Here is a 13,658-nt window from a genome sequence, read left to right as displayed (position 1 = left end):
CACGTCCACACAGAGACACTCACCTAAACACAACACTCCTTCAGTGCTTTCCCAGCCAGCTATTTAATCAGTTTATTTAGTGAAAAGGAATGCCTGAGACCTGGATTTAAAGTGCTGAACACCTATGCCAACACTTTTTCTTCACAGTGCAAGGAACTTCTGAGACCCTTTAAGAAGTCACTTCGGAAACTGCATTTGCCCCAGCACCTCCCCACAGAGAAAAAACTGAAGTACACAAAGGAAAGTTTGACCATAATCGGGGACCGCATCGATCTGTTTCTCCAGCGGTACTGCAGAGCCTCAGAAGTCAAGCACTGGCAGAAGTAAGGGTCTCCTCTTACCCGGCACCAGTGGTACCGCACTGGTGATGTTCCCAGCAAGACAGGCTCCTGCCCCTGCTGCTCCCAGTGAGCATTTAGACACATACTTTGGCCCTACATTTCCAGGCACTGGAAATGAGATTGGGTGCCAACAGGAGACTTTTATAGCTTGCTCTAACCACTGAATGCTCACAGATTTTGCAGGTAATTTTAGCATAGGCCGTGTGGCGCCTCTCCTGCCCAGCGCAAGGCCAATTTTGATGTGTTGTCCATCAGCAACATCACTTTGCAAGTAAAGGGGCTTCTACGTGGCCACCTGAGTTAACAGATAATCCTTCCCATGCTTAGGGAAGAACAATTTTTTAAAAGTTTATAAGCTTTGGGGAGAAAAAAAAAAGGGGGGGGGGGGGGGAAAGCACAATCAGAGCTGTCCGGGGTATGTCAGCAGTTACACTTGCAACGCCAGAACTAGGGAGCAGAATGAGGAAGAGGATGGAGTTTGTACTCACATGCACAATCCCCGTGTCTTTCTTTTCCCAAGGATGTTCTGGCAGTTTGTCTCCCTCTTCTCAGAGATGGATGCAAAGCAGCTGCAGAAGCTGTATAAGTACATCAAGAACAATCAAATGGATAAGTTTCTGGTAAGCAAATGGGAAAGTTAATGTCCCACAAGTTGTTCCTGCTGTGCTAACTTTAAGGGGATAACTATACCGTGCAGCTTACATGGGTTGATCCATGTCAAAGGAGAAACCTGCTACCGAGAAGCCTGTTTATCAAAATGCCACGAATCCTGCAGATATTGCCAGTTCCTACTGTAACGCAGGCACTGAGCTACTGCAACAGCCAGTAGCTTTTGCTGGCTAGCTCTGGGAAGCTGAGCTGGTGTCCCCAGCACTGCAGTTTACAATTTTCAGAGCTCTTCGCTGATCTCATGTTTCCAGTCATGCTTTACAGACCAAATCTGATCCATAGTTTTATCTGACGATATAAAAGTTAAACTTTGAAACAAGCAACAAGTTCAGGTAAAGCCTGTGCTTGCCAAAGCTAATTTCTGTGCCTGAGCATCAGCTACACAAGGAAACTGTAATGAACAGTTTCCCAAGAACACAGACTCCAAAGGGTTAACCCATTTAAGCACACTCATAGCCAACAATAAACGTATCTCCTGAGCAAAGGCTGAGTACACCAGGAAGTTCAAAGGTCCACAAGAAACACATACTTTAAGAAGTTTATTAAAAAGAAACTAAAAACAGATCTACAATTAAAAAATAAAAAAAAAGTAGTCAACTAGGAAATTGTTTTGAGTAAATTAGAAAACAGCAGCCAGCGAGACCTCATTGGGTTACTGGAGCACTTTTGCTTCGCGTTAAAAAGGGAGTTGTGGTCATCTGATAGCTCACAGTGGTAAGGCTATAAATAAGCTTGAGGCCACAGGTAAACAGCTGTCTCCTCTAGTTAGAGAGAAAGAGGGAAGCTGGCCATGCAGTTTTTGCTTTTATTTTACGGGGAAGCAAAACCGTTTATTTATTTTTAAGGCTCTAAAAAAATATTCCAACAATGAGGAAATCAAACCCATTGTAAAGAAAAAAAAACCAAACTCCTGTTGCTAGCATGAGATGTCCGAGATTAATTAGGAGATATTAAAAAAAGCAACTGGCAGCTCCGGGAGGCAGGCAGCAAGAGGCGTTCTTGCTCCCTTAAACTCACGAGCGCTGCGGAGGGTGAATCGAGCTCCATTTCCAGCACAACCCTTCTCAGAGGCTTGGCCAAGCCCAGGACACGACCTCGGCTAAGGACAAGCCCCACTGCTCCCACAGGACGCGTGGCTGAGGGTGGCTCTTCATAGCCACCTCGGAACAAGTATTAAAAAGTAAATAACCCCCCCAAACGCCTTCCCATCCTCTTGCTCCCCTAAATAAAACACACAACCAAAACACACAATTCCACATCTTCCTTTCCAAGGAGGAGGGGGGAAAAAAAAAAAAGAAAGGAAAAAACCCGAATGGTGGGTGACAAGCATTAGTCACGCTGCGTCGTGCGCTATCAGGATGCACCGGCGCGTGCCGAGGAGCGTGCACCAGCCTGCAGCCAGCAAGAGCCTGCTGGCTACGGCTGCGCAGCGCTGGGGACAAGGCTGCCTCCAAAAAGGCCGACAGAAGAAGTGACAAATTCTGCCGTTATGTAACAGTTGACAAATGCCTTTTGTTATGCAAGACAAGTGGGAGAAAAAAAATAAGCATCTTGGCCCTTTGTGGGAAGGGAACAGCAGTCGGCTCCCTGCTAGAGCGTAAACAACAGGCTGTGGATCTGGGGGGGACCGGCACGCTCTGTGCAACAGGAATAGATTATTTGGAAACGCCTCATTATTTAGATGAGTAAGCATAAAAATACAGAATCAATATGTAATTAGTAAGCGATTGAGGTTGTCAGCATGGTAATTTGATAATTTTGTGAGTTTTGTTAAAGGAGAGAGGCTAGCGAACAGCCGTCCGTTAGTCTTGTTCACCAGTCGTCTTAAAATTAGGGATCTATGTTCCCCTCCCTCACATTTGGGCTTTTAGGGTTTGGGATTTTTTTTAATAATAATTAAAAAAAACCCACAACCACATTTGAATTTAAACACTGGTCCCAACTCTGTTTTTAGACTTACTGAAAATACCAGACCAGACCCACTTCTCAGCCTAGAGCTAGAACAGAGCACCATTTTCCTTTGCAATCTGCTGGCTCCTGTACACTGCTGAAAGCTGTAGAAATCAACCCCACGTGTCAGTCGGAGAGTAAAGAAATGAGTCTTCTGGACCGTCTGAGGCTCTGAAAGTTGAGGGGTTTTTAAAACAAACAGCATGACCACTGGCAACACAAGAAGTATTTTTCTCTGGGATTGCCTAGAAGGATGCGCAGCGCAGGCGGCCGCTCTCCATCCGGCTCCGTGGTACCATCCCAGCACCCTTAGGATGTTCAGCGCAGGGACCCATCGCCACCCCCAGCCATCCTCCCAGCGCACAGAGTGCCGTAAAGCGACAGTGACATCCAGTGGCAGCGCACACCCATCCACAGCACCCACACACACATCCGTGGCAGTGGGGCCGAGCAGCACCCGTGTCCCATCACACACGCTTAAGCCTTGGTTCAAACACAGCCACCAAACGGCACCGTCAGCTACTGACCATCTCCCCGACGTGCCTGAAAAACAGCAGTCCTCTCACTAGGGTGCTGAGAAGGGTTCTTGCTTTAAAAACACAAATTTTAGGTGCTTGGGTAGAGTGAGCTGGGGCTGGGTGAGCCAGGCTGTACGAATAGCTGAGCTGGGCTGGGTGTCAACACAGGGGAACAGAGACAGCACAGAAAACACAGCTTTGCAGAGGCCAGCAGGACTCACTGCTGGGTGGGATGGAGCCTCGGATCTCAACTGTGAAGAACAAACACTTCGGAGGGCGAGGATTTGTGCAGATAGTACAGTCATTTCTCAGGTCATTGCTGCTGCCACCCAACAGGACCATGGTTAAGCAAGAGTTATTGCCCAAGCATGAGTCAAGGTGTGGTGTTTGCTCATTTAAAGGTATTTAAAAGTGTTTTGTTGTGTGGTTTTTTTTGTTTTTTTAAGCAATTATGCTGTCCTTCAGAAAACCCAGATTCAATTCCAGGACTCGAAGAAAAGAAACTGAAGCAGCTTTACATCAGTTGGGGCCTCTGCAGAGGTAGAAGAGACCTGCAGGAACACCCAGGTCAAAGAGACAGTCACCACCCAGCAGCAAGAATGACAGATGAGAGGTACTCGCATAGCCAGTGTCATATTGGCACCAAGCAGGAAAAGCATCTTCCTGCTCAAGTAGAGCCACCTACACTTGGCATTTTTGCAAAAGGATCAGCAGGTGAAGATGTGATCATTGGTGGAGCTAGAGGAGTGGGGCAGGTTGAACTGCTGTCTCGGAAGAGACACGGGAGTAGGAAAAACAGCAGCACGAGAAGCTACTACAGCATAAGGCAGTAGTAAGGAAGGAGAAGACATCCCTTTGTTGGCCCACGTCAGTTGGCATTAATTAGTGTGTCTTTACATAGCAATCTGGATGCTCAAGACATACTTGTGGTTTGCCTTTGGGCCCAGCCTAGCAAAGCCACACAACGCTTGTCTTCTGGAGCAAAAATGCAGACCAACCTGTAGCAGGCGTGTTTGCTCACCAGAGTCACTGGCAGCCTGTTTACTCCAGCCAGAACTCTGGCATACGCAAACCCCCGAGGAGGAATGAAAAAGGGACATTAGAAGCAATTGCTGACGAGGTCGGCTTTGCCACAGACAGGTGCCACAGCCTGCCTGCGGAAGGAGGGTTTGTCCCACATAAGCCTATTTTCAAGCTGCTAAAATGCAATCACATGTCCTGTGGGAGTTCTCATGTACTCATAACCATCTTGCTTTTCATCCCTTTTCTCCCCAGACTCTCTATTTACCTCTGAAAAAGTCCAATCTGGTATATAACAGCTCTGAGGGAGCACTTAAAATCCAAATTGGTAAACTAAAAGTCAAAAAACAAGAGCTAGCTAGACAGCGTGATCTGGGAGGCTGAGTAGGAGTCCCACACTAACCTGCCGGCTGTGCGGCTCCAGGCAATCCTCCTCCACTTGTCTGCTCCCCTGTAAGAATGGGGAAAATATCACCCAACCAATTCTTACGTAGATAAATGCACCAGAGACACAAAGTGCATGAAACTAAAAAAATTAGCGCAACTGAAACGTAATGAACACAGCAAGGGTTTGGGATTGCCGGTTGCTTGAGAGCCTGGGTGATGAGCCATCATGAGCAGCCTGGTGTTCCTATATATCTCTGGTGAGAGTGTATTTGTGGTGTTGAACCATACGCAGAATGCACCCAGTAAAGCCCCCAGAGGACAGCCTGGGCACACCAGTATCAGCTTCTGTAGGAGGTACAGCTTCTCAGAGGAGTTATGCCTTCCACTTACTCTGTGTTTTTTTTGTTTTTAAGGTTCTCTCAGACAACTGCAGAGGTCAACAGAAAAACAGAAGTCAACTAATACAGTATCATCACCTGAACAAAAAGCAGGGAATAAAGATGGCCTTCATGGTTTCCCAAACCCACAAAATACTGAAATACTTGCAGCGTCATAGCAACAAGCTTCAACCCAAGCAAAACGAAAATTATGCTATTTTAAACCATGTCATCTTATTTATTATTAACCTGGAGTTTCCTAACAGCTGTGCACCAGCATCAAGACTTGATCAAGGATGTGTAAGTATCAGACCTACCTTTACCACATAATTCTTTTTGTATAAAACCCAATAACAGAAGAGCAGCATCTGTAAGGAAACGGGCAGCTGCTCCTTTCCTTGCTATGGCAGAAACCCTCTTCTGACGAGAGCAGGGTCTGTTCCCCGTTCTTTTCGACTCAAACATACACATACATATGCACAATCCCTCCACATGGTCAGCAGCCGTACTGACTGGGGAGGAGAGACCAAAAGAGGAAGGGAGGAGACCAGCGTATGGGATATATTCTGGTAAAAAAGAAAAGTTTTATAGCTTTTACACATACACTTACCATTTCTAACTGCTGTAGGCAAATAACGGCCATGAGCCCGTACACGCGTCAGTGTTCTTGGCAGATACAGCAGCTGCCACCCATTGATCCAGACCGAGAAGGCTGTAGCCCTGTTCGACTGCTGCTGCAAGAGGCAGCTCATCTGAGAGCTAACTCTTCAGGTTAGAAATAGTGAGAAAATAGTAACAAAACTGACTGGTTTGTGCTTTAGGGTTGGCTAGATTTGATTTACAGTGGAATCCAGGTTTTAAGAAAACATCAGAAACATCAATAGCTTGGCATGGAAATCTTTTAGTCTGACCAGTAAAAACCTAAAGATCCTTCCTTCCTACATGCTGAAAATGAGACGGTTGGGTAGGGAGCTTAGTTATTGTCTTCAGATCTGAACCCAAGCAAGAAAAATCCCTCCTAAATCCCTTGGAAGGGCAGATAACACAGGCCATTTTTAGAATCCAGACAACAGATTTCCTTTTTAAATGGCATCTTGGATCACATCCACAGACCTTGGCAAGAGACTAAAGTCCCTGGCTGTGCTGCCCGCGGAGGCACTGCTGCCAATCGTACACAGAAAATTGTTCGTGAGAGGTTGAAGGAGGATGTCGTGCGTTGCCTTCGCCGGGCAACAGATTCAGCTTCTTGCATTGGGTTTCATTGTGCATGCGAGCGGACACTTGTGTGGTGCAGACCCCGTTCAGCAGCAGAACACAAGGACTTTTCTTAGAATAATAGAATATTTCTTTCAGCTAAAGGTTTTGAGCTTTCTCCATAGCACACACTCTATAAACCAAATGTAGTAGTTCAGGTAGCTGCATCAGAAAGATATGTATGCCCTCAAAACGTCACACTTCTCTAAGACAGAACTGAGCAAGATTAAAACCTGCTCAAGACTTGGATTATTCTACAATTTTTCCAGTAGGACTTGAGGTGACTTAGAAGTGACAGAAAAGCTCTCAAGGAAAACTGAGCTCTGCCAGAAATAACCTCACAGTTTCCTGACCAGATGACGTGGGCAAAGAGAAAAAGATTTCACCTTTGGAGGCCCCTGCTCTAAATGTATGATGAGAAAACCTTTGGTACAAACCACAGGACACATCGGTGCCACTCATGCAGCGCTACAGGGATTGCTTTTTCCTGCTGTTTAGTTTTGGAAGCTGGCAGGCAGCGGTGCTACCACAGCAGGCTTGCACAACTGCACGGCTTGTAGCACTCAATGCACATTTCCTAACTCGGGCTGTTTGCTCAATTTAAATGGAGCATCAGGGAATTCATGGCAGTGTTGCACAACCTTGGCTTTGGCTCTTAAGGAAAGTAAGATTTTCATGCATTTTATAAAGTGTCAACGTGTAATGTAGAACCAAAGGGGGAAAAAAAAAAAAAGGAGAAAAGACACAAAAACCCATTTACCCCCAAACCTGAAGAGATGCAAGCAGAGGCCACACCATTGACACTTAAGTTCAGGGTAGTAAAGCACACGTTTTGTGCCACAGAAAGCAGAAACTTTGTTCAGCGGGAAACAAAAGATGTCAGGAATAAGCAGAACTTGTGCTGCCCGCGGCCCTGCAGCAGTGATGCCTCGTGGCAGCCGGTCACCCTGGGACGGACATCCCCAGGTCAAGGAGCTGCCCCTGTCAGAGATGCTCTAGACTTTCTGCCAGCCAGAAAGAGCTCCCCGTGCTTCAGAAAGTCCAAGGGAGCATTTCTCCTAATGCTTTAAAAAAACAAAAAAACAAAAAAACCCCACCCACAAACAAACCAGCCTGGCCCCAGTAGCTCGCCTCAAGCCAGTTCTAGGGGAATTGTGGTCACATTTCGTCAGCATGAGGAAGAGCGCGATCCTTGCTGATGTCAGGGTTTTGGACTTTGCTCCGACTAACCAGGGGAAGAAAGTCATTACTGGGAGGCAGCTTTTACCCAGCTTGATTTGTTACCTCCCCAAAAACTGAGCAATACAGCCTCATACAGTTTTCAGCAAACAGCAATACAGTTTTCAACACCAGGTTACCTTCACCTGGGCAGGAACAGTTTGGGGTTTTGTTGTTGTTAACTTTTCTTTCACGCTAGCTGAAGCAAATAGACTTTTTACTGATTCCCCTGTTGTTGGTTTGTGCTTGGGAGTGCTGAAGCCAAACTACCAAAATGTCAACGTTTCCCTGGGGAAAAGGGAAAGAATTGAGAAAGTTGCAGGAACACACGCAGATGCCTGGGGACTTGCATCTTTCACCCATTTAAATTTGCACAGATATCGGGCTACACAACCACAACGGGCACTGCCGCAGCCCTGATGACTTCAGCCTCACCACCTCTGGAGCCATCCTTGTTTTACAGAAGGTGAACCTGGCACAGAGACCTTACCTGCGTTCCTCAGGGTACGGCACCTTTCAGTCACACTCAGCCTCCTAACAGCTGGACCAGTGTTTGAAGGCATTTTTCCTTTGAAAACTGAAATCCCAGACCTGTGAAACGAGGAGAGACCTCTGCCTGAGCCCAGCGCACAACTGGAGGTTTATAGCTCATTTACAGGCAAACTGAAGACCAAGTCAAATGTCTCGGAAACCTGATGGTTTAAAAATAAAAGCTCCTAGAAATGTTGATTTCCAACCTTTCCTATGCGCAGGCAGTCACATGAGATGCTTTTGTGCTGTGACTGCTCACTTGCATGAGAGACTGTGTTCCCGTGGCTACTTTAGGGGAAAAGAGACCAACAAGCAGGGAAGGATCCACATCTGACAGCTGACGAGGGCTCCCACCCTCCCATGGTTCACACTTCACAGGTACCCAACAGGCTCGGTCCGTCACTGCTGCAGCTCACAACCACCATCTGTAGTGATCTCCCCGTAAAGGCTGGTATTAGCCTCTTCACTTTGTACCCACAAGAGCATCCGAATATGAAAGATTACAGTAAGTGCCCAGATGAACACGGAGCAACTGGCACGTGTAGGTTATCAAAGGTAAAAGCCTTCAGAAGTGCCATTAAGAACCAGAAACAACTTCGTCGTGCCATTTGCTTTCTCCTGGAAATGCTCTGACTGCCCCATTCCAGTGAAACGTAGAGGCTTGGGAGAAAAAGGGATTCCCTGGATCTTCTGGACAAGAACAACCACCCCTCCCAAAGCCTCATTACAGACCTGCTCCGTAGGCTCCATAGACCAGAAGAAACTCGACTGTACCCATCTACTCCTGAACGCAGGGAAGAGAAACCCGCCTGCTCCTTCTCCCGAGGCCTCGCTGGGCGGTTGGGATACAGCCCCCCCTTCCAGGAGCTTTTACGTAGCTGGAGACTGGAGGGAGCTGCATGGCTCTTCAGCAGCAGTGAGCTTTTAGGGAAGTATACAGATAAATCAATCGAATTATTAAGACAAGTTGAGAAGGGGGAAAAAACAGAACACAAATGAACTATAGCACCTCTCCCCATGCAAGCGCTCTCTTTATTAGAGAGTGCACACCTGGAAATTTTGGTCTGGTCCATGGAAATAGCCAGAACTACCTCCTCTTTCCAACTCGAGACATTTCAGCTTAAAATTGGTGGTGGGTTCACAACCTCCCCCCTCAGGAAGAGTAGGACATTCTTCCTCCTGGGTGCGTGCAGGGCTGGTTTTGGTTTTGGTCTAAAATCTCATTACAGTCAGCTACCAACAGCTAAAGGTATTCTCACACACTGACATGACACCACACTGACATAGGATAGTCTGAGTTACTGAACTATAAACACCACTTCATCTACTTTGGGACTGCATTGTCTAAAGATTCTCATCTAAATAAATAGAATAGAAAAACTGAAGCCATCAAAACCTCTGGCCCAGCTTCATTAAGCACTTCTGCTTTTTAATTCAGCCGCTGGAGTGTCAGAAGATCCTAGTTGAAAAGGCAGCCACGTTTACAACTCAATATACAGTAAAGAGTATCAAACACAAAACAAAGGGGCCAGCTACAATGAAAGCACCCCCAAAGCTGTACGATCAGAGGTTTACAGAAACCAAATCATCTCGCTCAAGGAAGACGTCAGCCTTGTACAGCTTCTTCCAGTAATAATGGCACTAATGGTATCAGAAGTTATCCGACCAGTATTTACTCTGGTTTTGAAGTTCACTGGATAAACCGGACACGCTCGCAGACTGACCACACGACCTGCTCTCCCTACGGTTAATTAATTAAACCAAACAGCAATACAGGCTGTCCTCGCATCCCGGGGGGCCGCGCTGCAGCGGGGAGTGAAGAGGTGCAAGTTGACAGCAAGGGGGGCTAACTCGCTCCAAGGAGGCGCGCGCTTCTCTCCCACCTCCAAGGAGCCAGCCTGGACGCGCACCGGGGCTGGACTCACCAGAGTAAAGGTAACGTTGGCAAAATAGCTCAGAGGAAGTGACGAACGCAGACCCGCTGCAAGCCGGCTTCGGCGTCCCAGAAGCTGCGTTCAGATCAACTCAGCTTCCAGCCCTGCTCTAACTTGCTGTTAAAAAGCAGATACAGCCAAATACCCACTTTTACACGTTACGCTAAGGCGGGGGTAAGGGGGAGCAACAGGGCAGGTACTTGTTGAAAGCAAAGTTTTGACCGAATTCAATGCAGATACTTCAAAATGCGGGAACACTATATTTATTAGGTCAATATTTCATTTTAGCAATACAGTTACAGAATATCACAATGCTGGTTACAAACATAGTATGGTTTGATGGTTACAAATAATGTCGGGCACTGCAGTCTGTGAGAAGTAGGATACGAAACGTTAGTCTTGACACGACAAGTAGGGTGGTCTTCAAAGGCTAGTAATGATCAAGATACTCTCGTATAAATGAATGTGGCACTACAGGTAGAGATTCTGGTTTAGAGGTGGTTTTCGTATAAGTAGTTCGATTCATACAGTTATACAGTTCAAGCAACATCTTTTTAAAATGCTATTAAATTAAAATCCCCTGTAGTTCGATAAAGTATAAAAATAGTACTGAACCTGGTAATATTCAATAAAATGTAGAGTTCATTCACATCATTAAGTAGTAAAGAAATTGTAAAGTTGTAGTTACCATGGCAACATCGCTTCCCATAAAGGAATATACATAAAAGAAAAAAAAGTTACACATATGGTACCTGCGACAATTATTTAGCGATCCAACACTGAACTTGTGCACCACAAACCAAGTTTCTAAATATCTCTATATATTTATATAGTATATATCTTTTTCATCTTAAAATTTACTTTTGAAAAAAAAAAATGTGCACTTCAACAAACCCACTAAGGCCACTCATGCTATAGATACCTAGGATTGCAATGAAGTATCGTTGAACAAGACCCTAGAGCACGCACCTTTGTATCACCGAAGGGAAACCTGTTTCACTGCCTAAAACATTCCTGAGATTTAGGGACAAAAGCATTACCAGTGCCGCCAATTCCGCGTGTGTGGTTTAGTTTATTTCTGGGTAAAGGAAACTTCTTCCCCGCTTCTCACAGAAATCCCCGCAAGGCCAAGAAACACAACGTGCAACAGGCCAGTCGTGTCAAACGTGGAAACACCCACGACGAAGAGTCAGATCTGCAACTAACGTGTGGCCGGTAATTTTCTTATTATAAAACATAAGGACAAAAGGGAAACGATGACCTTTCGACAAAAGAGGGTTTCTGCACAGGCAGCAGCGGGAGGGATCTCCGTTTAGAGACCGGTAACGCCAACATCTCCCCCACGCTATGTGCTGCTAGCCTGCGAAGTCAAATCCGATCCATATCAATCACGTACAGTTTTTGTCAATAGCTTCAACCGTGTTCTAGGCACGCTGCGCTTTCCTTTTTGTACTCTACCAATACGTAGGACTATAAAAAGGAAATCGAGTTGAATGTGCGTTTTTCTGTACCATGAGAAGCAGCACAATGGCACCTTCAGCAAATTTCAGACTGCAGCACATTTAAAGAAAAACTTCATTTTCAAAGTTACAAAAGAACATCGTTGTCCTAATAAGTTAGAATGCAACAACAAAAACCCTTCAAAATTATTTAACAAAACCTGTGTGCAAAAAGAGAAAAGTCTTAAACGATAGGTATTGACGCAGACTAGAGAGTGCACGTGAAGACCGGGATACCGAGGCACGCTTACTGACTGTAATTAATACCACGCTATAGAAGTGACCGAACAACGGCTTGGGGCCAAATAGTCACTAGTTGTTTTACTTCAAGCAGGCGAGGGATACATTTATTTTCAAACGTCCTTCTGCAGCTTTCCCCTTCCCCTTTTGTCAGCTCTTAAAACTCTTTGTGTACTTTTCCCCTCCCGCAACAAGTCATCCAGCACAGCCCCAGCCACGGAGGAATCCCGACATCACCTTCCTCCCTCTCTTTACGAACCGCAGCGTTCGCATAGAATAGGACGTACAAATTACTGATTCAAACAACATTACGCTGAAAATAAAATAGTAAGGGTTTAATTTAAACAATAGTTAAAGTAATCTTCCTTAAGGTGACACCGGTCCTCACCACTTGCATCTAATTACTCTGGCGTGATTAAGTTACTTACCTTCCAGAAAAACTGGGAAGATGCATTTCACTGGGTTTCCACTCACAGGTCTCCCCTTTTAACGCCAGCACCAAACAGCACCCGCTCCGCTAGCGGTAGGTGCGCTGTGCGTCTATAAAATGCCAGTAATTAACTAACTTTATCTAGTGTTTCATAGTTGGCTACTTGAGTCGCAGGGGGCACGAGCTCTCTCAACGTGCGCAGCTGAAGTACAGCCCCCGTCGCCAGTTCATTCAGACGCGTGCGGAAAACCTGCTCGGGGGGGTACGACAGGCGGGGGATCCCCCAGCTCTGCCTCTGAGGGGAGAGAGGGAGGTGCAGGGTTCGCGTTGGCGAGTTCCGCACTGGAAAACCGCACAGTATGGAGAAGGTAGGGGATTACACCCTCTGCTCCTTCAGCTCTGCCTGGCGCAGAAGTCACAAAACGCTGAAGTGATACTACAAGAGCTCCTCCAGCCGCATTGGCATGGAGGGACAAGTCCTTTACCTCCCTCTGAAGTCATCCGATTGGAGTCCTACCTTCTCAAAAATACCAAACTGTAACAGCAGAGACAGTAACGGCACATCACGACTAACACCACAACGTTACAAATGGTCTCCAGGTGCCAATACAGACATCTTCTGAGAACCCAATTCAGGAGACAGAGAACCAAGAACTAGAAAGGTCGGTTTGATGTTATTACATGGAGAGCAAGTATTACACCTGCAGCAAGGAGAGCAGTAGGTGAAGGTTCCAAGCTACGGCACGCAGAGCGGGCAACAGAGCGTTTTGTAGGCAGCTGCCAAGCTGTTCTGCAAACCTGCGCTTTAACAACTTTAGCTATCAGCCACAGCCACCTTTCTCCGGAATTTACGCGCCTTGGCATGACTGGAGTTGCGGAGACGCTACAATGAGAAGTTCAACCCAAGAGTCAACTTCTCTTGAAGTTGACTGAATTAATTCAGTCAACTTGTCACATGAAAAGCGTGCTAGCAGTCCTACAAGGATCACTGCAGCTACTCCTGGCCAAGTCACGTTTCTTGGCCAGTCTGTTATCAGAGAGAATTCTGGGTGACTTTTAGGACCTTAATTCCTTCCAGACAAGCCAATGCACTGAAGTACGTAACGTGCTGGTGAAGGAGCTTCAGGAAAGAAAGCAAAGCGCATCCACCCAGCAAGATCTGAGCATAAAGCTACCGATTAAACCAACTGAACTAGTGCATTTGGTTATCGGATAGAAGCGTGACACCTCCCTAACCTGCCCCACGTTGAAGCTCTCCTGGTTGCCCTAACTTGAAGGCAAACCATGAAA

General features: G+C 46.3%; 1 protein-coding gene across 1 annotated transcript in view; it reads left to right on the top strand.

The window, feature by feature from the left end:
* Positions 1 to 5,441, top strand: part of LOC103917213 (chromosome unknown open reading frame, human C17orf64) — a 7,286-nt gene extending 1,845 nt beyond the window's left edge. Inside the window, exons 3-6 of the mRNA XM_009324325.1 lie at positions 148 to 323; positions 862 to 961; positions 3,925 to 4,264; positions 5,299 to 5,441. Of these exons, the coding sequence (XP_009322600.1) occupies positions 148 to 323; positions 862 to 961; positions 3,925 to 4,264; positions 5,299 to 5,441 (759 nt within the window). The remainder of the gene's footprint in view (positions 1 to 147; positions 324 to 861; positions 962 to 3,924; positions 4,265 to 5,298) is intronic.
* Positions 5,442 to 13,658: the final 8,217 nt, after the last annotated feature.

This window comes from Pygoscelis adeliae, unplaced genomic scaffold, assembly GCF_000699105.1.
Source record: "Pygoscelis adeliae isolate BGI_AS28 unplaced genomic scaffold, ASM69910v1 Scaffold290, whole genome shotgun sequence".
NCBI classification, from domain to species: domain Eukaryota; kingdom Metazoa; phylum Chordata; class Aves; order Sphenisciformes; family Spheniscidae; genus Pygoscelis; species Pygoscelis adeliae.
Note: the sequence above shows the minus strand (reverse complement) of the source record. Positions and strands in the feature narration are given on the sequence as shown.